At 37.2% G+C, this 27033-nt stretch overlaps 1 protein-coding gene across 23 annotated transcripts in view; it reads right to left on the bottom strand.

Moving 5' to 3' along the window:
• Positions 1 to 27033, bottom strand: part of RRAGB (Ras related GTP binding B) — a 43060-nt gene that overhangs the window by 13705 nt on the left and 2322 nt on the right. For 17 of the 23 annotated variants that reach the window (XR_012329371.1, XM_073799529.1, XM_073799518.1 and 14 more), the window contains exons 3-6: positions 24653 to 24752; positions 20214 to 20297; positions 18224 to 18290; positions 6851 to 6952 (exon numbers count right to left, since the gene is read on the bottom strand). Coding sequence is in view for 22 of the 23 variants with exons in the window: in XM_073799529.1 (XP_073655630.1) it covers positions 6851 to 6952; positions 18224 to 18290; positions 20214 to 20297; positions 24653 to 24752 (353 nt within the window). In the remaining variant the exon portion in view is untranslated. The remainder of the gene's footprint in view (positions 1 to 6850; positions 6953 to 18223; positions 18291 to 20213; positions 20298 to 24652; positions 24753 to 27033) is intronic. The other 6 variants (XM_073799523.1, XM_073799519.1, XM_004331679.4 and 3 more) reach the window with 3 other exon arrangements.

Below are 27033 nucleotides of genomic sequence, written 5' to 3' on the forward strand. Positions count from 1 at the left end.
ACCTTATCTTTGATAAGGGAGTCACGAATATACAGTGGAGAAAACACAGTCTCTTCAATACGTGGTGCAGGGAAAACTGGACAGCTACATGTAAAAGAATGAAATTAGAACACTCCCTAACACCAAACACAAAAGTAGACTCAAAATGGATTAAAGACCTAAATGTAAGGCCAGACACTATAAAACTCTTAGAGGAAAACAGGCAGAATACTCTATGGCATAAAACACAGCAAGATCCTTTTTGACCCACCTCCTAGAGAAGTGGAAGTAAACACAAAAATAAACAAATGAGACCTAATGAAACTTAAAAGCTTTTGCACATCAAATGAAACCATAAAGAAGATGAAAAGACAATACTCCGAATGGGAGAAAATATTTGCAAACAAAGCAGCTGACAAAGGTTTAACCTCCAAAATACAGAAGTAGCGCATGCAGCTCAACATCGAAAAAACACACAACCGAATGCAAAAATGGGCAGAAGACCTAAGTAGACATTTCTGCAAAAAAGATATACAGATTTTCAAAAAACACATGGAAGGATGCTCTAAATCACTAATCATTAGAGAAATGCAAATCAAAACCACAATGAGGTATCATGTCATATGCATCAGAATGGCCAACATCAAAAAATCTACAAACAGTAAATGCTGGCGAGGGTGTGGAGAAAAGGGAATCCTCTTGCACTTGTGGTGGGAATGTAAATTAACACAGCCACTATGGTGAACAGTATGGACGTTCCTTAAAAAGCTAAAAATAGAACTACCATATGACCCAGCAATACCACTACTGGGCATATACGGAGAAAACCATAATTCAAAAAGAGACGTACCACAATGTTTACTGCAGCACTATTTACAATAGTCAGGACATGGAAGCAACCTAAGTGTCCATCAACAGATTAACGGATAGAGTAGATGTGGCATATATATACAATGGAATATTACTCAGCCATAAAAAGAAATGAAACTGAGTTATTTTTAGTGAGCTGGATGGACCTAGTCTGTCATACAGAGTGAAGTCAGAAAGAGAAAAACAAATACCATACGCTAACACATATATATGGGATCTTAAAGAAATGGTTCTGATGAACCTAGGGGCAGGACAGGAATAAAGACGCAGACGTAGAGAATGGACTTGAGGACATGGGGAGGGTGATGGGTAAGCTGGAACGAAGTGAGCGAGTAGCACTGACATATATACACTATCAAATCTTGTACAGCAGAAATTAACACAACATTGTAAAGCAATTATACTCCAATAAAGATGTTAGAAAAAGGAAACAATGATAATATAGAGCAAGCAGAAATCAGAAGATAAAATGGCAGTACTAAGTACTCATCCATTAATAACCACCCAAAATGTAAATGAACTGAATTCACCAATCAAAAGACACAGAATAGCTGGAGAGGTTATAAAACAATACTCAACTCTGTGCTGCCTCCATGAGATTCACCTCAGCTCTATAGGCTAAAAGTAAACAGACAGAAGCTGACTGTCTAAGCAAATGTCAGTGAAAAGAAAGTGGGTGTAGCCATACTCATATCACACAAAATGGACTTCAAGCCGAAAAAGGGTAGTAAGAGATAAAAATGATATAACAGTGATTAATATGGGAGCACCAAAATATATAAAGCAATTATTAACAGAAGAAAACAAATTGACAGCAATGTGATAATAGCAGGGAAATTTAACACCAATACCCCACTTACATCAATGGACAGATCATCCAGACAGATGGCCTTAAATGAAGAAAACACTGGCCTTAAATGAAATATCAGACCAGATGGATTTGATAGATTTGTACAGAACATTCCATCCAAATGCAGCAGAATACAACTTTTTCTGCACATGGAACTTTCTGAGAGATAGACCATATGTTGTAACACAAAACAAGGCTCAATAAATTTAAGAAGACTGAAATCATATCAAGCATCTTTTCTGACAATGGTATGAAACAAATCAACCACAAGAATAAAGCTGGAAAAATAACAAATATGTGGAGACTGAACAACATGTTACTGAACAATATTGGGTCAATGAAGAAATCAAAGGAGAAATCAAAAACTACCTGAAGACAAATGAAAATATGACATATCAAAATCTATGTGATCCAGCAAAGTGGCACAAATAGGGAAGTTTATAGTAATACAGGTCTACCTCAAGAAACAAGAAAAATCTCAAATAAATAACTTTATACCTAAAGGAACTAGAAAAAGAAGAACAAAGCCCAAGATCAGTAAAAGAAAGTAAATAACAAAGATCAGAGCAGATATAAATGAAATAGAGACTAAAAGGACTAGAGAAAAGGTCAATGAAATTAACAGTGGGTTCTTTTGAAGAATAAAAAAACCTGACAAACCATTAGCTAGACTCACAAAGAAGAAAAGAGAGAAAATCCTGATTAAAAAATCAGAAACAAAAGAGAAGAGTAACAAAAGATACCACAGAAATACAAAGGATTATAAGAGAATACTATGAACAGCTATATTCCAACAAATTGGACAACCTAGAAGAAATGGACAAATTCTTAGAATCATACAACCTTCTATGACAGAACCATGAAGAAATAGTTTGAATAGACTGATCACTAGTAAAGAGATTAAAACAGTAATCAAAAAGCTACCAAAAAACAAAAGTCCAGGACCACATGGTTTCACAGATGAATTCTACCAAACATTCAAGGAAGATTTAATACCTATCCTTCCCAAACTACTCCAAAAAACTGAAGAGAAGGGAACACTTCCTAACTCATTTTATGAGGCCTACATTACCATGATACCAAAACCAGACAAAGCCAACACACACAAAAAGAAAATTACAAGCCAATATCTCTGATGCACATAGATGCAAAAATCCTCAATAAAATAATAGCAAACCAAATACAATGCATTAAAAGCATCATGCACCATGATCTGGTGGGATTTATTCCAGTTATACAAGGATGGTTCAACACCTGCAAATCAAGCCATGTGATATATCACATTAACAAAATAAAGTATAAAAATCATATGATTATCTGAGTAATTGCAGAAAAATCATTTGACAAGATTCAACACACATTTATGATAAAACTCTCAATAAAGTAGTTATAAAAAGAATGTACCTCAACATAATAAAGGCCATATATGAAAAACCCAGAGCTAACATCGTACTCAATGGTGAAAAACTGAAAGCTATTCCTCTAAAATCAGGAACAAGACAAGAATGCCCACCCTAGCCACTTTTATTCAACATAGTATTGGAAGTCCTAGTCAGAGCAATTAGGCAAGAAAAGGAAATAAAAGACATCCAAATTGGAAAGAAAGAAGTAAAACTGTTACTATTTGTAGATGACATGATTTTATATATAGAAAATCCTGAAGTCTCCACCAAAAGAAACTATTAGAAATAAGAAACAAAGACATTAAATTTGCAGGATATGAAATCAATATACAAAAATCTGTTGTATTTCTATACACCAATAATGAGCTAGTAGAGAGATTAAGTAAACAATACCATTTGTAATTGTGACAAAAATAATAAAATACCTAGGAATAAATTTAACCAAGGAAGTAAAAAAGAACTGTACACTGAAATCTATAAACCAATGATGAAAGGAATTGAAGAAACAAATAAATGAGAAGATATTCTCTGCTCTTGGATTCGAAGAATTAGTATCGTTAAAATGTCTCTATTACCCAAAGCAACATAAAAACTGAATGCAATCCCTATCAAAATTCTAACAACATTTTTCACAGAAATACATCAAATAATCCTAAAATTTGAAATTTTTATGGAAACATAGAAGATCCCAAACAGACAAAGCAATTCTGAAAAAAAGAACAAAGCTGGAGGTACATCACTCCCTGATTTCAAAATATACTACAAAGCCACAGTAATCAAAACTGAATGGTATTGGCAGAAAAACACACACAGAGCAAGGAGCAGAATTGAGAGCCTAGAAATAAACCCATGCATATATGGACAATTAATTTACAACAAAGGAGCAAGAACACACAGTGGAGAAAGAATAGTCTCTTCAATAAATGGTGTTGGAAAAAATGAAGAGTGACATGCAAAAACGTGAAACTAGACCAATATCACACCATACAGAAAAAATAACTGAAAATGGTTTAAGGACTTCAACACAAGATTTGAAACCATAAAACTCCTAGAAGAAAACATAGGCAGTATGGTCTTTGATATCAGTCTTAGCAATGTCTTTCTAGATATGTCTCCTCAGACAAAGGAAACAAAAGCAAAAATAAACAAATGGGACTACATCAAAATAAAAAGCTTCTGCATAGCAAAAGAAACCATCAATAGAACAAAAAGGCAACCTACTGAATGGAAAAAGGTATTTGAAAAACATATATCTGATAAGCAGTCAATATCCAAAATACATAAAGAATTCATACAAACTCATCAACAACAAAACAAGCAACCTGATTAAAAAATGGGAAGAGCAGGGCTTCCCTGGTGGCACAGTGGTTGAGAGTCCACCTGCCGATGCAGGGGACATGGGTTTGTGCCCCGGTCTGGGAAGATCCCACATGCTGCGGAGTGGCTAGGCATATGAGCCATGGCCGCTGAGCCTGTGCATCCGAAGCCTGTGCTCCACAACAGGAGAGGCCACAACAGTGAGAGGCCCACGTACCAAAAAAAAAAAAACTGGGAAGAGCAGCTAAATAGAAATTTTCCCAAAGATATACAGATGGCCAACAGGCACATGAAAAGATGTTAAATGTCACTGATTAGTATGGAAATGTAAATCTAAACCACAATAATATACCGACTTATGCCCCTTAGATTGCCTATTATCAAAAAGGCAAGAAATAACAAGTGTAGAAACAACAAGTGTAGAAAGGGGAGCCTTCATATGTTGTTTGTGGGAATGTAAATTGGTGCAGCGACTATGGAAGAAATATGGAGAGTCCTCAAAAATAAAAATTATGGACTTCCCTGGTGGTGCAGTGGTGAGGAATCTGCCTGCTAATGGAGGGGACACAGGTTTGATCCCTGGTACAGGAAGATCCCACATGTCATGGAGCAACTAAGCTCATGTGCCACAACTACTGAGCCTGCACTCTAGAGCCTGTGAGCCACAACTACTGAAGACCTCATGCCTAGAGCCCATGTTCCGCAACAAGAGAAGCTACAGGAATGAGAAGCCTATGGATCACAAAGAAGAGTAGCCCCCACTTGATGCAACTAGAGAAAGCCCGTGTGCAGCAACAAAGCTGAAAAAAATAAATAAATAAAATGTAAAAATACATCAAGAATAGAACTACCATATGATCCAGCTATCCCACTTCCAGGTATTTATCCAAAGAATATGAAAACACTAATTTGAAAAGATACATGCACCCCTATGTTCACTGCGGCATTATTTATAATAGCCAAGATATGGAAACCACCTAAGTGCCCATCAAGAGATGAACGGATGAAAAAGATACGGTATCAGAGGAGGAGCTTCAAGATGGCAGAAGAGTGAGATGCGGAGATCACCTTCCTTCCCACAAATACATCAAAAATACATCTACATGTGGAACAACTCCTACAGAACACCTACTGAACTCTGGCAGAAGACCTCAGACCTCCCCAAAGGCAAGAAACTCCCCATGTAACTGGGTAGGGCAAAAAAAAAAAAAAAAAAGAAACAACAGACAAAAGAATAAAGATGGGACCTGCACCAATGGGAGGGAGCTGTGAAGGAGGAAAGGTTTCCACACACTAGGAAGCCCCTTCGTGGGCAGAGACTGCGGGGAGCAGAGGGAGGAAGCTTTGGAGCCACAGAGGACAGCGCAGAAACAGGGGTGCGAAGGGCAAAGTGGAGAGATCCCGCACAGAGGATCGGTGCTGACCAGCACTCACCAGCCCGAGAGGCTTGCCTGCTCACCCGCCCCAGCGGGTGAGGGCTGGGAGCTGAGGCTTGGGCTTCAGAGCTCAGGACCCAGGGAGAGGACTCAGGTTGGCTGCATGAACAGAGCCTGAAGGGGCTAGTGCGCCACAGCTAGCCGGGAGGGAGTCCAGGAAAAAGTCTGGAGCTGCCAAAGAGGGAAGAGACTTTTTCTTGCCTCTTTGTTTCCCGGTGCACGAGGAGAGGGGATTAAGAGTGCTGTTTAAAGGAGCTCCAGAGATGTGCGTGAGCCACAGCTAACAGTGTGGACCCCAGAGACAGATATGGGACGCTAAGGCTGCTGCTGCAGCCACCAAGAAGCCTGCATGAAAGCATAGGTCACTATCCTCACCTCCCATCCTGGGAGCCTGTGCAGCCTGCCACAGCCAGGGTCCCGTGATGCAGGGACAACTATCCCAGGAGAACACATGGCGTGCCTTAGGTTGGTGCAACGTCATGCTGGCCTCTGACGCCACAGGCTCGACCAGCACTCCGTTCCCCTCCCTCTCCCATGCCTCAGTGAGCCAGAGACCCCGAATCAGCTGCTCCTTTAACCCCATCCTGTCTCAGCGAAGAACAGAGGCCTTCAGGTGACCTATAGGCAGAAGCAGGTCCAAATACAAAGCTGAACCCTGGGAGCTGTGCGAACAAAGAAGAGAAAGAGAAATTTCTCCCAGCAGCTTCAGGAGCAGCAGATTAAATCTGCACAATCAACGTGATGTACCCTGCATCTGTGGAATACCTGAATACACAACGAATCATCCCAAATAGAGGAGGTGGACGTTGGGATCAACGATGTATATATTTTTTTCCCTTTTTCACTTTTTGTGAGCGTGTATCTGTATGCTTCTGTATGTGATATTGTCCTAGGTGTCTGTCCGTCCATTTTTTTTTTTACTTTAAAAAATTGTTTCCTTAATAATTATTTTTTATTTTAATAACTTTATTTTATTTTACTTTACTTTATTTTACCTTATCCTCTTTCTTTTTTTCTTTCCGCTTTTTCTCCCTTTTCTTCTGAGCCGTGTGGATGAAAGGCTCTTGGTGCTCCAGCCAGGAGTCAGTGCTGTGCCTCTGAGGTGGGAGAGCCAACTTCAGGACACTGGTACACAAGAGACCTCCCAGCTCCACGTAATATCAAACGGCAAAAATCTCCAGAGATCTCCATCTCAATGCCAAGACCCAGCTCCACTCAATGACTAGCAAGCTACAGTGCTGGACACCCTATGCCAAAAAACTAGAAAGACAGGAACACAACCCCATCTATTAGCACAGAGGCTGCCTAAGATCATAATAAGGACATAGACACCCCAAAACACACCACCAGATGTAGGCCTATTCACCAGAAAGAAAAGATCCAGCCTCATCCACCAGAACACAGGCACTAGTCCCCTAGACCAGGAAGCCTACACAACCTACTGAACCAACCTTAGCCACTGGGGACAGACACCAAAAACAACAGGAAATACGAACCTGCAGCCTGTGAAAAGGAGACTCCAAACAAAGTAACTTAAGCAAAATAAGACAGAGAAACACACAGCAGATGAAAGAGCAAGGCAAAAACCCACCAGACTTAACAAATGAAGAGGAAATAGACAGGCTACCTGAAAAAGAATTCAGAGTAATGATAGTAAAGATGGTCCAAAATCTTGGAAATAGAAAGGAGAAAATAAAAGAAATGTGTAACAAGGACCCAGAAGTAAAGAGCAAACAAACAGTGATGAACAACACAATAAATGAAATTAAAATTTCTCTAGAAGGAATCAATAGCATAATAACTGAGGCAGAAGAACAGATAACTGACCTGGAAGAAAAAATAGGGGAAATAACTACAGCAGAGCAGAATAAACAATGAAAACAATTGAGGACAGTCTCAGAGACCTCTGGAACACCACTAAATGTACCAACATTCGAATTATAGGGGTCCCAGAAGAAGAAGAGAAAAAGAAAGGGACTGAGGAAATATTTGAAGAGATTATAGTTGAAAACTTCCCTAATATGGGAAAGGGAAGAGTTAATCAAGTCCAGGAAACACAGAGAGTCCCATACAGGATAAATCCAAGGAGAAGCATGCCAAGACACATATTAATCAAACTATCAAAAATTAAATCCAAAGAAAACATATTAAAAGCAGCAAGGGAAAAACAACAAATAACATACAAGGGAATCCCCAAAAGGTTCACAGCTGATCTTTCAGCAGAAACTCTGCAAGACAGAAGGGACTGGCAGGACATATTTAAAGTGATGAAGGAGAAAAACCTGCAAACAAGATTACTCTACCCAGCAAGGATCTCATTCAGATTTGATGGAGAAATTAAAACCTTTACAGACAAGCAAAAGCTGAGAGAGTTCAGCACCACCAAACCACCTTTACAAAAAATGCTAAAGGAACTTCTCTAGGCAAGAAACACAAGAGAAGGAAAAGACCTACAATAAAAAACCCAAAACAATTAAGAAAATGGTAACAGGAACATACATATCGATAAGTACCTTAAATGTAAATGGATTAAATGCTCCAACCAAAAGACACAGACTGGCTGAATTGATACAAAAACAAGACCCGTATATATGCGGGAGAACCACTTCAGACCTAGGGACACATACAGACTGAAAGTGAGGGGATGGAAAAAAGTTATTCCATGCAATGGAAATCAAAGGAAAGCTGGAGTAGCAATACTCATATCAGATAAAATAGACTTTAAAATAAAGGATGTTACAACAGACAAGGAAGGACACTACATAATAATCAAGGTATCAATCCAACAAGAAGAGATGATAATTATAAATATATATGCTCCCAACATAGGAGCACAACAATACATAAGGCAACTGCTAACAGCTATAAAAGAGGAAATTGACAGTAACACAATAATAGTGGGGGACTTTAACACCTCACTTACACCAATGGACAGATCAACCAAAATGAAAATAAATAAGGAAACAAAACCTTTAAATGACACAATAGACAAGATAGATTTAATTGACAGTTATAGAACATTCCATCCAGAAGCAGCAGATTACAATTTCTTCTCAAGTGCACACGAAACATTCTCCAGGACAGATCACAACTTGGGTTACAAATCAAGCCACAGTAAATTTAATAAAACTGAAAGCATAGCAAGCATCTTTTCTGACCACAATGCTATGAGATTAGAAATGAATTACAGGGGAAAAAACGTAAAAAACACAAACACATGGAGGCTAAACAATACGTTACTAAATAAACAAGAGATCACTGAAGACATCAAAGGAGCAATTAAAAATACCTAGAGACATATGACAATGAAAACACGATGATTCAAAACCTATGGGATGTAGCAAAAGCAGTTCTAAGAATGAAGTTTATATCTATACAAGCCTACCTCAAAAAATAAGAAAAATCTCAAATAAACAATCTAACCTTACACCTAAAGGAACTAGACAGAGAAGAACAAACAAAACCCAAAGTTAGCAGAGGGAAAGAAATCATAAAGATCAGCGCAGAAATAAATGAAATAGAAACAAAGAAAACAATAGCAAGAATCAATAAAACTAAAAGCTGGTTCCTTGAGAAGATAAACAAAATTGATAAACCATTAGCCAGATGTATCAAGAGAATGAGGGAGAGGACACAAATCAATAAAATTAGAAAAGTAAAAGGACAAGTTACACCAGACACCACAGAAATACAAAGTATCCTGAGACTACTAAAAGCAACCCTTTGCAAATAAAATGGACAACCTGGAAGAAATGGACAAATTCTTAGAAAGGTATAACCTTCCAAGACTGAACCAGGAAAAAACAGAAAATATGAACAGACCAATCACAAGTAATGAAATTGAAACTGTGATTAAAAATCTTCCAAAAAACAAAACTCCAGGACCAGATGGCTTCACAGGTGAATTCTATCAAACTTTTAGAAATGACATAACACACATCCTTCTCAAACACTTCCAAAAAATTATGGAGGAAGGAACACTCCAAAACTCATTCTATGAGGCAACCATCACCGTGATACCAAAACCAAACAAAGATACTACAAAAAAAAGAAAATTACAGACCAATATCACTGATGAATATAGATGCAAAAATCCTTAATGAAATACTAGCAAACAGAATCAAACAAAATGTTAAAAGGATCATACACCATAATCAACTGGGATTTATCCCAGGGAGCAAGGGTCCTTCAATATATGCAAATCAATCACTGATATACAACATATTAACAAATTGAAGAAGGAAAAACCATATAGTCATCTTAATAGATGCAGAAAAAGCTTTTGACAAAATTCAACACCCATTTATGATAAAAACTCTCCAGAAACTGGACATAGAGGGAACCTACCTCAACATAACAAAGGCCATATATGACAAACCTACAGCGAATATCATTCTCAATGGTGAAAAACTGAAAGCGTATCCTCTAAGATCAGGAACAAGACAAGCATGGCCACTCTCACCACTATTATGCAACATAGTTTTCGAAGTCCTAGCCACAGCAATTAGAGAAGAAAAAGAAATAAAAGGAATCCAAATTGGAAAAGAAGAAGTAAAACTGTCACTGTTTGCCGATGACATGATAGTATACATAGAGAATCCTAAAGATGCCACCAGAAAACTACTAGAGCTAATCAATAAATCTGGTAAAGTTGCAGGATACAAAATTAATACACAGAAATCTCTTGCATTCCTATCCACTAATGATGAAAAGTCTGAAATTGAAAGTAAGAAAACACTCCCATTTACCACTGCTGCAAAAAGAATAAAATACCTAGGAATAAACCTACCTAGGGAGACAAAAGACCTGTATGCAGAAAAGTATAAGACACTGATGAAAGAAATTAAAGATGATACCAACAGATAGAGAGATATACCACGTTCTTGGATTGGAAGAATCAATCCTGTGAAAGTGACTTTACTACCCATAGCAATCTACAGGTTCAATGCAATCCCTATCAAATTACCAATGGCATTTTTCTTAACCAGAACAAAAAATCTTAAAATTTGTATGCAGACGGAAAAGACCCCGAATAGCCAAAGCAGTCTTGTGGGGAAAAAAACAGAGCTGGAAGAATCAGAGTCCCTGACTTCAGACTATACTACAAAGCTACAAGTAATGAAGACAATATGGTACTGGCACAAAAACAGAAACATAGATAAAAGGAACAAGATAGAATGCCCATAGATAAACCCATGCACCTGTGGTCAACTAATCTATGACAAAGGAGGCATGGATACACAATCGAGAAATACAGTCTCTTCAATAAGTGGTGCTAGGAAAGTTGGACAGTTACGTGTAAAAGAATGAAATTAGACCCTAACACCATAAAAGCAGCAAGGGAAAAGCAACAAGTAACACACAAAGGAATACCCATAAGGTTAACAGCTGATCTTTCAGCACAAACTATCCAAGCCAGAAGGGAGTGGCAGGACATATTTAAAGTGATGAAGGAGAAAAAAGCTACAACCAAGATTACTCTACCCAGCAAGGATCTCATTCAGATTTGATTGAGAAATTAAAATCTTTACAGATAAGCAAAAGCCAAGAGAATTCTGAACCACCAAACCAGCTTTACAACAAATGCTAAAGGAACTTCTCTAGGCAGGAAACACAAGAGAAGGAAAAGACCTACAATAACCAACCCAAAACAATTAAGAAAATGGTATTAGGAACATACATATCAATAATTACCTTAAATATAAATGGATTAAATGCTCCAACCAAAAGACACAGACTAGCTGAATGGATACAAAAACAAGACCCGTATACATGCTGTCTACAAGAGACCCACGTCAGACATAGGGACACATACAGACTGAAAGTCGGGGGATGGAAAATGATATTCCATGCAAGTGGACATCAACAGAAAGCTGGAGTAGCAATTCCCATATCAGACAAAAAAGACTTTAAAACAAAGACTATTACAAGAAACAAAGAAGGACACTACATAATGATCAAGGGATCGATCCAAGAAGAAGATATAACAATTGTAAATATTTATGCACCCAACATAGGAAGACCTCAATACATAAGGCAACTATGAAAAGCTATAAAAGGGGAAACTGACAGTAACACGATCTTAGTAGGTGAATTCGACACCCCATTTCACCAATGGACAGATCATCCAAAATGAAAATAAATAAGGAAACACAAGCTTTAAATGATACATTAAACAAGATGGACTTAAATGATATTTATAGGACATTCCATCCAAAAACAACAGAATTCACATTCTTCTCAAGTGCTCATGGAACATTCTCCAGGATAGATCATATCTTGTGTCACAAATCAAGCCTTGGTAAATTTAAGAAAATTGAAATCATAGCAAATATCTTTTCCAACCACAACACTATGAGAGTACATATCAATTACAGGAAAAAATTCTGTAAAAAATACAAATACACGGAGACTAAACAATACACTACTAAATAACCAATAGATCACTGAAGAAATCAAAGAGGAAGTCAAAAACTACCTAGAAACAAGCGACAATGAAAACACGATGACCCAAAACCTATGGGATGCAGCAGAAGCAGTTCTAAGAAGTAAGTTTATAGCAATATATTCCTACCTCAAGAAAGAAGAAACAGCTCAAATAAATAATGTTACCTTACACCTAAAGCAATTAGAGAAAAAAGAACAAAAAACCCCAAACATAGCAGAAGGAAAGAAATCATAAAGATCCGATCACAAATAAATGAAAAAGAAATGAAGGAAATGACAGCAAAGATCAATAAAACTAAAAGCTGGTTCCTTGAGAAGATAAACAAAATAGATAAACCATTAGCGAGATTACCAAGGAAAAAATGGGAGAAGACTCAAATCAACAGAATTAGAAATGAAAAAGGAGAAGTAACAACTGACAATGCAGAAATACAAAGGATCATGAGAGATTACTTCAAGCAACTATAGGCCAATAAAATGGAGAACCTGGAAGAAATGGACAAATTCTTAGAAATGCAGAACCTTCTGAGACTGAACCAGGAAGAAATAGAAAATATGAACAGACCAATCACAAGCACTGAAACTGAAAGTGTGATTAAAAATCTTCCAAGAAACAAAAGTCCAGGACCAGATGGCTTCACAAGTGAATTCTATCAAATATTTAGAGAAGAGCTAAAACCTACCCTTCTCAAACGCTTCCAAAATACAGCAGAGGGAGGAACACTCCCAAATTCATTGTACGAGGCCACCATCACCCTGATACCAAAACCAGACAAAGATGTCACAAAAAAGGAAAACTACAGGCCAATATCACTGATGAACATACATGCAAAAATCCTCAACAACATACTGGCAAATAGAATCAAACAGCACATTAAAAGGATCATACACCATGATCAAGTGGGGTTTATCCCAGGAATGCAAGGATTCTTCAATATATGCAAATCAATCAATGTGATAAACCATATTAACAAATTGAAGGAGAAAAACCATATGATCATCCAACAGAGGCAGAGAAAGCTTTTGACAAAATTCAACACTCATTTATGATAAAAACCCTGTAGAAAGTAGGCATAGAGGTAACTTTCCTCAACATAATAAAGGCCATATATGACAAACCCACAGCCAACAGCGTCCTCAATGGTGAAAAACTGAAACCATTTCCACTAAGATCAGGAACAAGACACGGTTGCCCACTCTCACCACTCTTATTCAACATAGTTTTGGAAGTTTTAGCCACAGCAATCAGAGAAGAAAAAGAAATAAAAGAATCCAAATCGGCAAAGAAGAAGTAAAACTGTCACTGTTTGCAGATGACATGATACTATACATAGAGAATCCTAAAGGCTACCAGAAACCTACTAGAGCTAATCAACGAATTTGGTAAAGTAGTAGGATACAAAATTAATGCACAGAAATCTCTTCCATTCCTATACACTAATGATGAAAAATCTGAAAGTGAAATTAAGAAAACACTCCCATTTACCACTGCAACAAAAAGAATAAAATATCTAGGAATAAACCTACCTAAAGAGACAAAAGACCTGTATGCAGAAAATTATAAGACACTGATGAAAGAAATTAAAGGTGATACAAATAGATGGAGAGATATACCATGTTCCTGGATTGGAAGAACCAACATTGTGAAAATGACTCTACTACCCAAAGCAATCTACAGATTCCATGCAATCCATATCAAACTACTAGTGGCATTTTTCACTGAACTACAACAAAGAATTTCACAGTTTATATGGAAACACAAAAGACCCCGAATACCCAAAGCAATCTTGGGAAAGAAAAATGGAGCTGGAGGAATCAGGCTCCTGGACTTCAGACTATACTACAAAGCTACAGTAATCAAAACAGTATGGTACTGGCACAAATACAGAAATATAGTTCAGTGGAACAGGATAGAAAGCCCAGAGAAAACTCCACACACATATGGTCACCATATCTTTGATAAAGGAGGCAAGAATATACAGTGGAGAAAATACAGTCTCTTCAGTAAGTGGTGCTGGGAAAACTGGACAGCTACATGTAAAAGAATGAAATTAGAATACTCCCTAACACTATACACAAAAATAAACTCAAAATGGATTAAAGACCTAAATATAAGGCCAGATGCTATAAAACTCTTAGAGGAAAACATAGGCAGAACAATCTATGATATAAATCACATCAAGATGCTTTTGACCCACCTCCTAGTGAAATGGAAATAAAAAAAAATAAACAAATGGGACCTAATGAAACTTAAAAGCTTTTGCACAGCAAAGGAAACCATAAACAAGACCAAAAGACAACCCTCAGAATGCGAGAAAATTTTTGCAAATGAAGCAACTGAAAAAGGATTAATCTCCAGCTCATACACCTCAATATCAAAAATCAAACAACCCAATCCAGAAATGGACAGAAGACCTAAACAGACATTTCTCCAAAGAAGATATACAGATTGCCAACAAACACATGAAAGAATGCTCAACATCATTAATCATTAGAGAAATGCAAATCAAAACTACAATGAGATATCATCTCACGCCAGTCAGAATGGCTATCATCAAAAAATCTAGAAACAATAAATGCTGGAGAGGGTGTGGAGAAAAGGGAACCCTCTTGTACTGTTGGTGGGAATGTAAATTGGTACAGCCAATATGGAGAACAGTATGGAGGTTACTTAAAAAACTAAAAATAGAACTACCATATGACCCAGCGATCTCACTACTGGGCATATACCCTGAGAAAACCATAATTCCAAAAGAGTCATGTAACAAAATGTTCACTGCAGTTCTATTTACAATAGCCAGGACATAGAAGCAACCTAAGTGTCCATCGACAGATGAATGGATAAAGAAGATGTGGCACATATATACAATGGAATATTACTCAGCCATAAAAAGAAACGAAATTGAGTTATTTGTAGTGAGGTGGACTGACCTAGATTCTGTCATACAGAGTGAAGTAAGTCAGAAAGAGAAAAACAAATACTGTATACTAACACATATATATGGAATCTAAGGGGAAAAAATGGTCATGAAGAACCTAGGGGCAAGACAGGAATAGAGACACAGACCTACCAGAGAATGGACTTGAGGATATGGGGAGGAGAAAGGGCAAGCTGGGACAAAGTGAAAGAGTGGCATGGACATATATACACTACCAAATATAAATCAGATAGCTAGTGGGAAGCAGCCGCATAGCACAGGGAGATCAGCTCAGTGTTTGTGACCACCAAGAGGGGTGGGATAGGGAGAGTGGGAGGGAGGGACGCAAGAGGGAAGAGATATGCGGACATATGTATATGTATAACTGATTCACTGTGTTATAAAGCAGAAACTGACACATCATTGTAAAGCAATTATATTCTAATAAAGATATTAAAAAATGTACATTAGTAAGTGAAAGAAGCCAATATGGGGATTTCCCTGTGGTCCACTGGTTAAGACTCCATGCTTCCAATGCAGCGGACATGGGTTCAATCCATGGTCAGAGAACTAAGATCCCACATGCTGCGTGGTGCAGCCAAAAAGAAAATAAGGAAAAAAAAAAAAGACGCCAATATGAAAAGGCTACACACTGTGTGATTCCAACTTTATGACATTCTGAAAAAGTTAAAACTATGGAGATTTTAAGAAGATTAATGGTTGCCATGAGTTAGGGTGGAGGGAGGGATGCATAGGCAGAGCACATATGATTTTTAGGGCAGTGAAACTACTGTGTATGATACTATGATGGTGGATTCATGTCATTACATATTTGTCCAAACACATAGAATGTGCAATACCAAGAATGAACCCTAATGTAAACTATAGACTTTGGGTAATAATCATGTGTCAATGTAGGCTCATCACTTGTAACAAATGTATCACTCTGATGGGGAATGTTAATAATGGGAGAGGCTATGCACGTGTGGAGACAGGGGGTAATGGGAAATATCTATACTTTTTTTTCAATTTTGTTGTGAATCCAAAACTGCTCTAAAGAAGTAAAGTACTGTACTAGGAAAAAAAAAAAGATGTGGTATCTATATACAATGTACTACTACTCAGCCATAAAAACAATGAAAACTTGCCATTTGCAACAACATGGATGGATCTTGAGGGTATTATGCTAAGTGAAATAAGTCAGATGGACAAAGACAAATACCATATGATCTCACCCATGATATAAAAAAACAAACAAACAATAAATAAAATAAAACAAAAACAAACCCATAGATACAGAGAACAGAGTAGTGGTTACCAGAGGGAAAGGGGCAGCGGGGAGGGAAGAAAGGGTAAAGGTGGTCAACTGTATGCTGATGAATGGATAGAAACTAAATTTTTGGTTGTGAGCATGCTGTAAAATATACAGAAGTAGAAATATAATGTTGTACACATGAAACTTATGTTATAAACCAATGTTACCTCAACAAAAGTTAAATCTTAAAAACTAGACAAAAATAAAACAACTAAATAAATAAAGGAAAGAAAAAAGATTATATTTACTTTGAAGGTTTTTGTCATAGCCACCAAATACTGTGTATGTTAATCTACTATGGTGTAACTTTCAATGCTTTGCTCACTGTGTGGTACGTGGTAGGTGATCAATAGATGTTTGCTGAATGAGTGTTGAATAGATTTCTAGAAAACCAGAATAATCAGTGAACTGGGGTGGGGGTTTCTGGTGAATTTAATTTTCTACATTTCTGAAGGCTATCCTGAAAATCTATAGATTTTCTTTCCTACAGGAAAGAATCTAGCATGAAACCTGGCATATAGCATGCTCTCAATAAACAGCAGTTCTTTTAAAAAAAATCATGAACCTAGCTTCTAGTCCTATACTTTGGTATTAAGTAGCTGTGCCTTATCTGTAAAAATGACAATAACGTTAGTGCCTAAAAGCAAAGGACTTGAACTAATCTCTTGACACAGATTACAGAATTGGAAGCAATGATACTGAGGAAGGATTTACATGGAGAAAGCTACTTGGGTGTTATCCATCTGCTAGCAATAAGGAAGTCATTTTCTTATTTGTTATTCTTTCAACAAATATTCATTGAGCACCTACTCCATGGCTGGCTCTATACGAGGAGCTGGGAGACACTGAGCTAATTATAACATTCATTTATTTTGTAGGTACTCTTGAGATTATATACATACATATATATATATATATGTATGTATATAATGTATATATTATATACACACACATATATATAATCTTAATCATCAAAACCACCATACGAGTTGGTACTATCATTATTCCTATTGTACAGATGAAGAAACTGTAGCTCAGAGAGTTTAAATGATCTATCCAAGATAACACAGCTAACAGAGCTGAGATACAAACCCCAATCTAACTCCATAGCTTAGGCTCCTAACCACTGTGCACTACATATTGCTGCTTCAGTACAGAGATGCAAGGGAGCACCATATGCACAGTGAATGTGTATTTATGATAGGATATTCTGGAAGTGTCCTGGACATGAGAGGAAAAACTGTCTCCTATTCCTCCAACAGTGGGAAACTCAGCTGGAGAACTGAGGTCCAATCAACAGTGCTTAGACTGCCTGGAGATAATTACTGAAATAACAAAGAATGAGGCAGTATGGCGTGATGGCTAAGAGCTCAGGACTGATGTTAGGCCACCTGAGATAGAAACCTAATTTCTTCACCAGAAAAAGAGAAGAATGTTCGATCCCATACTACAGATACCTAGATACAGCTTGTGTGAGTGCTGCTTAAACATGTCACATACAGAGGGCATTTTCACAATGACATGAAAGTCAGAGATCTTTATTTAATCAAGTGCCAATTCTGAGGTAATTTCTATCTAATGTAGCTATTACAAATGATAGTTACTTTAATGTATTCTCTGTGCTGATTATACTACATGCCATGATTATTGACATTTGCCTCATGAAGAATTAAGCAGATGGTACTTACCCACCACAGTCCCACAGGTTCAATACCAGGTTTCCCAGAAATCGAACATGAGAATGTTCTACATCAACTGGAAGACAAACATGACAAATCTAGTAATTGTAGCATGCGCGATGAAACTCAAAATAAGCAACGTGCTAACCCATGAAATTTAGAAGGACCAAAGTGGAGTGAAATGCTCAAAGCTACAACAAGAAGGTGATTTTCAGCTTAGTGGTGTGGTTTAGTGGCAAGGTGGGCACCTAAACTACCCTGAGCTACAGAACTGGCTCTCACGTAAGTCGTTTTACTTTTTAGTTGTTTTAGTGCTTAGAGCAGAAACAATCTCCAATTATAATACTGTTAAAATTTCAACATGTAAGACAGAGACATATACCATTTAATAGCTCTTTTCTGACCCATAAACACCCCCCACAAAAAATTTAAAAATTAGAAAAAGACAACAAAAACCAAATACAAAACAAACATAAAACATAACCAAACTTGCTCCCTCTATTGATTTCCTATTTTGGTTAATGACCCTACCATTTTCCCATTTTGAGGGGGTCATTTTTGACTCCTCTGTCCACATTCAATTCATTGCTATTCCTTTGCAATCTCTCTCAATTCCACTCTTTGTTTTACAACCTGCTACTAACATTAAGGAAGGCCCTTACCTTCGCAAGCCTATACAACTACAGTAGCTCCATAATTACCTCCCACCAGGAAGCCTTACTCACTTTACTTCATCCTATAGGCTACTGCAAGATTCATCTTCTTAACACTACTTTGAACATGTCACTCCCCATTCAAAAAACTTTCAATGGCTCCTCCATACCTACACGTGGGGCATTCAAGGTCCTTCAGAATTTGGCTTCCAATCTACCTTTATGTTCCCCAATGATTCACATTAACGAAGCCTTTCGCTCCAGTCCAATTTGGTTTATTCATAGTCCTCCCAAACCCCTCTACCACCCCAACCTCCAACATACCTTACATCAGGGGTCGCAAACTTGCTAATAGGAGCCAGGCCGGTAAACGTACAAGAATGAAGTTGATCATGTATGGAGAGTAAATATCCACCCAAGGGGACGATGGAGTGGGTAGCAGTTACACAGCTCTAGCTCATTTGCCATGCAGGAACGTGGGCTCAGGATTACCAGATCTTTAAATTTTTCAATAGTAGTAGGAAATCCAGATTTTTTATGGAAACTTTTACATATTGATAACTAATTCCAATTTTTCTAAAACATTACATAGGCCAAACAAAACACATCTACAGGCCTTATCCAGCATACGGGCTGCCTGTTTGCGACCTCTGCCTTACACCTCCCTCCCCACCCTTTACTTTGCCTACTGTGTCCATCTGCCTAGAAAGTCCTCCCCACCTTTCTTCCAAAGTCAGATTCATCTTCTACGACCCAGCTTAAATCCCACCTCCTCTAAAAGCCCTACCTGGCCACCCCCACTTACCATCATCACTCCCTCTGAATTCATTTAAACATTTATTAAGCATCTACTCTCTGCCAGGCACTAAAAATCACAAGGAACAATAATGAAAATTCTTATCCTGGAAATTTCTCAAAGTCTAGCAATTATCATCTTTACAATTTATGTAACAGTTAAACATCACACAGTGGTGTTTCTTCTACGACTACCTTGCAGCTGTTGCTTAAATTGACTGCTATCTAACTTTTGTGCAATTTTATCTTCTCATAAACTAGAGCATAAGCAGAAAAGCATTACTTAAAAAAAACATGGACATTGGAGTCAAACAGTTCTTAGTTCAAATACCAGCTCTACCTCTCTGTGTGACCTTGGGTAAGTCACTTAACCTCTGAGTATTAGTTTCCTCTTCTGTTAAAAAAAAGGTGGGAGGCATACTATTGACCTCACATTACTGTGAGGATTACAGGAATTATTATACATCAAGTGCCTGGCACGTAGTAGGTGCTCAAACTACTTCCCTTCTCCCCTTTACTTCCCCCTCCTTGGAAAAGGAATCATATCTTACATGTCTTTGTATTTCCAACAGAGTCTACGAGAGAGTAGGTGCTCAAACTGCTATTAATTTGAAGACTATGTAAACGGTCTAGTACTAAAAAAAAATGGAAAGAAGTGCTACTGAGAAAGGGAAAGACAATAATAAAAGAAGTGACAGGATTCAGCGACTGTTTAGATATGGAGCACATGGGATAGAAATCTGGTTTCTACTCCCATATCATAGAAATTGCTCTCATCAAGTGACCAATGGCCCCATTACCAAATCCAATGGACTTTTTAGTCCTTGTCTTACTTTCTGCAGCATGACACTGTTGACTACTCTCTTCTCAAAAAATTCTCTTCTCCTGGCCTCTGAGAGCATTACCTATAACCTCTCTGGCAGGTCCTCTTTCACAGGCTCCTATTCTTCTTTCTGTCCCTTAAATGCTGGAGTTATTCAGGATTCCATCTTTGGCCACCTACTCTTCTCTCTATGTATTCTTTCCGCCAGGCAAGTTAATCAATTCATATCATCTCATTTACCATTTGGATACTGATAATCCATAAACATGTATCTATAATACAGATTTCTCTCTTCCCTTTCTGAATCATATACTGGACATCTTTACTTGCATAAACCACAAGTATCCCAAACTCAGTGTAACCAAATATAACTCATCATCTGCCCATTCTTCCCACAAAATCTATTCCTCTTTCAGTCCTCCTTAACTCAGTGAATTTAACCAGATGCCTAAGCCAAACACTAAGTTTCATCCTTGAGTCCAGTCTTTCCCCCATCATTCCCCCCAAACCTACCAGCAAGTCATATTGACTCTACCTTTTAAATATCCCAAATCCATTTACTTTTCACCACATCCACTATTACCACCCTAACCCAAGTTAAGCCCCTATAATCTCTTACCTGGTCTACTAAAAACAGTTCCCTAATCTGTCAATCTGTTTCTTCCCTTGCCTCCCTCCAAACTATCCTCTATATTACAGGTATAATGATCTCTCCACAGTGCAGATTTTATTTCATTCTTTTTAAAAAGAAAAAAAAAATAACATGTCTCTGTCTATATATTACTGTATATACCCAGAAAACATAAGGCCAAAAGGATAACCTCAAATTACTAATGGTGGTTGTCCCTAGGAAGTAGGCCTGAGAATGAGGGACAGAGTAGACTTTCTACACTTCTGCAATGTTCGAATCTTTCACAAGTATTACTTTTCTAATTAAAATTGAAAATTAAAAATATTGAAATCTGACCATATTACTTTTCTGTTTGAAACTCTCTAAGGGTTGCCTTCTACCCTCAGTTTAAACAACCTGACTTGGCTTACAGGGCATTTTATGATCTAACCCCCAATTTCTGCCTCCCTCTTTAGTCTCAGGTCTCCTGTAGGGCCCTCTGGCTCTCCTAATCTTCCTGCCCTGCTATCACAACAGCAACTGAAAAGAACCAAGAACAGAGCTTTGGGAAATCACATACACTTACGGGGCAGAAAGAAGAAAATATTCATTTTTTTAAAAGGAAGGGATGGTTAAAGATAAAGGAATAAAACCAGGGTAATAAAGCATTAAATAAAAGCCAAGGGATCAGAGAATTTTGAGAAGGCAGGAAATCTTGGAGCCGTCAACAGTGTTTGAGACTAAAATACTTCATAATCACATTTTTATCGACAAGTTTACTATTCCAACAAACACATTTTAACAGCCCCCTGATAAATGAATACCACCATTCTGTATCCTTACTTCAAATTTCAAAACACAGTACACTCTAAGTTTAACAAAATGAACCTGGACTTTTTTCAGCAATGACAAACTAGAGAAACACTAAAACCTTCAAGGTGATATAATATTTTAGAATAAGTACTCTTTCACTACTTTTAAAGAAAATCAGCAACTTCACAAAAATAGTAAGTAAAAATCAATACACTATATGTATTTTTAATTAGTCTATAAGTTTAGCAAGTAGAACCAAGACCTTTCTTCAGCAATGACAAACTAGCTAGTGATACACTAAAGCATCAGGCCAACATAATATTTTGAAGTATACTTTTATCACCTTTAAGAAATACAGCACTTGCTAACAAAGTATTACTGATAAAGGTCCACTTGAGATATTCTTAACGTCAAGAGCCTTGTCCCATCCACAGGAGGCTCCAGAAAAACACTTGTTAAAACAAATGGCCTGCTTCATGTACAGGGTTCATATAATTTGCAACATTCTGTTCAGAACTTTTTAACAAATCTGCTAGATTATTTCAAAACTATTAAATAGCTTGACTAGCTCTGAAATTTGGGTTTTAAGACTATTCACCAGACTTAGGTAGTCAATCCACTCTGCTGATTAGCTAAAAACAAAAATTTTAATTGGACTAGAAAAAAGTACATCAATGAAATGTGCAGAATTTAAAACATAAACAGAAAGAAGTCTGCCAGGAATTGTGCCTGTAGAACAATGAATAAAGCAGGAGCATAGATTGACATTCTAGCTCTAACACTTATGAGTTGCGTGACCTTAACTTCTAAGTCATACTTTCTTCACCTATTAAAATGAAGTTAATATGAGAACTAAAGTAAATAAAACACCATACAATAAACATTAGCTTTCTCTGATCTACTGAAACCATGTGATTATTAGGTCTAGATATTAAACTTGGAAAAATAGAAAAAAATTAAAATACAAAACAGGGAGAAGTTTGGACAGGTACTTTCTAGAAGGAAGTCTCTTGAGGCACAACAGGCCATAGGACCCTGTCCTGACCAAAATTTTTGATAAATGACTTAGATGAAAACTAGATGAGATGCTTATCAAGTGTACAAACTGCACAAAGCTAGGAAGGATAGCTAACATATCAAATGAGAGAATAAGTAGCTAAAATGAAAATAGGATCCAACCCCTTTTCTATGGATAAGGAAACTGAGGCCCAGTGAGATAGTAACTTGTTCTGGAATTAAGTTAACCTTTCATGGGCTAAAACAATCAAAACTGAACAATTTAATAGAGATAAGCATTTATTCTTAGGTTCAAAATATTAACTTCACAAGAATCAGAAGGAGGATATGTTGTTTTAATAAAAATATATGTGAAAAGGAATTTTCTTTTTTTTAGTATGACTCAGTATGATGAAGGCTGCTCCACAGGAGAGTAGGGGCTAGACTGTGCTAACAGTAGTGTGATGCCTATAGAACAAGAGATGTAACAGTCCTACTCTGCTCTGATTAGACCACGTCTTCATTTAAGTCTCATCACTAAAAAAATATAGACATATTCTAACAAGTCCTTAAAAATGCTTCAAAATGATGTCAAACGAGGAATAGATGAAGGAGCTGGAGATATTTAACTTAAGGAAGATAACATTTGGGAGGCAAGGAATGGCTAGGATAGATTGAGACATTAATCATACTAAAATATTTGCATAGGCTCAAGAGAACAGAAAGGGTACCAGCTAACAATAATAAATGGAAATAGATTCAGGGCTCTAAGAAATAACTTTCTAATCATTAAAGCTTCCCTAATTATGAGTCTATTCTACACTCCAAGCACGTTAAGAACAGAAATGAGGTTCCCTTCTCTTTTGTATCCTAGGTTCTGGAACATAGGGTGTTTTAAAAATGTTTGTTGTTCTTGAAACCAGAGATACCTTATGAAGTAGTGGGTGGCTTGTCCCTAAAAGTGTCCAAGATGCTAGCAACCCAGATCAGGAAAATTTGAAAGCCAGGTAGGGCAATGGTTTCATCACCTAGAGGCCAAGGACCAAGGAAGAATCCAGAAATCCTTAGGTGCTACAAAATGAAAAGGCGTTATAGCCTAAAGACTGAAAGGGTCTCCCAGGAGCATAGATCCACTGAACTGGCAGCCATGGCAGCCCAACTAGCCTATACTAAGAAACCAGATTTAACATTCAAACCATAAAGGGCAAGGAAACATTTCTCAAGTCAAAGCTGTAACTCCAAAGAAAACATCTATATGTATCCAGGAAGAGAAGTAGCAGAGTACAGATCTGGGTAACCTCCCTCTGACAGCCTCCCAAACCCAACAATTTACCTTTTAATGAAGACTAGGACTACTGCTTTATAAAATCTTAGATTTTAATGTTATGCTTGTTAATGCCTATAAATTAATTTCTGTTTATATAATAACTGTTAAAAACAAACACCCTCCCCCTTCTAAAAAGTGAACAAACAAAAGGACCCCTATGCTTGTTGAGAAAGAGCAGGATAAAAACGAAGTTGGACAAGGTTATCCCATTTGGTAAGCAACCTAGAAAGGAAAGAACCTCCCCAAGAGAGCAAGCAGTAGTAACCAGAATTAGGTTACATCCTTCTGAGAAGGAATGAAAAAAAAGGAAACATGCTCAAAAACAAATCTGTCAATCTCTGCATCCCCAAGTTACTGCAACCAAGTGCGTTATGCGAATTATTAAGATCACCTGACTTTACAATAAGATAAAACATCTTACTTGTTGCACCAAGGCGACGTGTGTCTCTTGCAATATAATTTGCAAAGATAATAGACCTCATGCTGGTCTTACCAGACCCACTTTTACCCATCAACAGCACCTAAGGACAAAATGGAAAAAAAGAAAGGAAAGAAGTCAGCGATCAAGAGCAAATCAAGTCTAAAGGGATCTATTTCTCTCTTGCACTTGGTGTTTCACTGAAGTGACAGTACTAATAACATAGAGTGGATACTTATAACTGACTAGTTCTCTGACCCGTGGTGAATGCAGAGGTACCGAGAATTCCAGAGGCCAGCCACTTGCCTGTCATGAGTCACACATTCTCTTGGTGATAGAATCACAGTGAATTTATTATGCTATTAATATATACTATCATGCATTCAGTACTATGTTAGCAAAATATCAACTTGAGAGGAACTCTCATAATGTAATGTTTTATGCACTGAACTATCTGGCAGGGTATTTCAGTATAACTGAAAGCTCTTTCTCCTCCTCAGGATCAACCTGACCACCTCTGCCCTTAATTTCATCCCTTTTACTTACCTTCATGATTTTGTTCCATTAACTACTCTTTTCTTTTCAAGAGCGTCCCATTGCCTACAGGATCAAGTCTTTAAACTACATATAAGACCCTCCTTGATCTGGCTTATCTACTCCTCTGCCCTCATCTTCTGACGCTCCTAGCCTGGAATTTGTGGAGTCCAGCCATACTGAACTGAACTGCTTGTAGTCCCTTTGATTGCTCCAGGTCTTTTTTCATGCTGAACTCTCTGCCAGTAACTTTCCACTCCCTTTTCTTCCTTCAGCTAAGCTCCACTTACCCTTCAAGTCTTGGTTCAGTAATCGTCTCAAGAACTTCTCTGATCCCAATGCCCTAGGCTGGCTTAGATGTATTCCACCTCTGTCTTCCCATGACACTCTTATGACACTGCTAAGACCATAATGCACTGCAGTTTTCCAATTTGTTTTTTGGTCTCTCACAAGACTCTGAGCGCCTGAATGGCAGGGAAAATCCCCTTTGAGTTTTCAGTGCCTAACATATAACAGATGCTCAAAATATGTTCATCAAAAGAATGAGCAAGCTATCAAAACAAAGATATAAAACAAGCAATTTTTTAACAATGGAAAGGGTGAAGGTAAACACCTTCTTGTCAATGACAGCATTTAACGAAGACAGAAAAACACCTATCAAAGATGCTGTAGATTCTTGCACTAGGGGGGAAATTGGGTGAGGTAACTTTTTTTTTTTTTTTTTTTGGTGAGGTAACTTTTAAGAGTCTTTTCGAACTCAAAATTTATGAAATATAATTCCAATTACCTTGATTTTCAAATGAGAGGATACATGTTCTAACTTCAATTCCAAGACATTTTATAAAAATTTCTAATTACAAATATAGGGAGTATTAATAAAAGGGTACTGCACTCAGGCTTAATCTATTCAGCTAGATAACTTTATCTCACTAAGGAAACGTTACTGAGGAGATAGTCTAAAGTTGTTAGAGAAACCTTTTGCTTTTATTCTTTATCATTTACAAATTTCTGGTATTTTTAGGCATCCTTGTTGATAGTAACTTTAGACCGGCTCATCAAGAACATTTCCTTAGCAAACTGAAGTTACATAACTGACTTATTAGATAAAGTTAAGGCTAAATACAGTGTATTTCTTTTTTTTGTTAATTGAAGTATAGTTGATTTACAATATTGTGTTAGTTTCAGGTATACAGCACAGTGATTCATTCTTTTTGCAGATTATATTCCATTATAGGTTATTACAAGATATTGGATATAATTGCCTGTGCTATACAGTAAATCTTTGTTGCTTATGTATTTTGTGTATAGTAGTTTGTGTCTGTTACTCTCATACCTCTAATTTGTCTCTCTCCCCTTTGTAACCACTAGTTTGTTTTCAATGTCTGTGAGTCTGTTTCTATTGTGTATATAGATTCATGTGTATTATTTTTTAGATTCCATATATAAGTGATATCATATAGCATTTGTCTTTCTCTGACTTGACCAAGCATAACATTCTCTAGGTCCATCCATATTGCTGCAAATGGCAATATTTCATTCTTTTTTATGAGCTTTTGTTGTTTAAGAAATCTTACTTTAATAGCTTATGAAAGACTTATCAAGGCTAACTGTATTAAGTACTAATCTAAGTGCTCTACCTGCATTTGCTTGTTTAAAAACTTCATAATAATTCTATGAGACAGGTAACCTTATTATCACCATTTTATAAATGGAGAAACTGAAAGCCCAAAAGATTCAGAAACTTACTCTAGAACTGTGCCCTTATCGATTCTTCTTAAACCCCAAGGTGAGGCACAGTACCATAAGAGCACAAGGGAAGGAGTGTTCAATTCCATTTGGAGAACTCACAT

The sequence above is a fragment of the Tursiops truncatus genome, chromosome X, assembly GCF_011762595.2.
Source record: "Tursiops truncatus isolate mTurTru1 chromosome X, mTurTru1.mat.Y, whole genome shotgun sequence".
NCBI lineage: Eukaryota > Metazoa > Chordata > Mammalia > Artiodactyla > Delphinidae > Tursiops > Tursiops truncatus.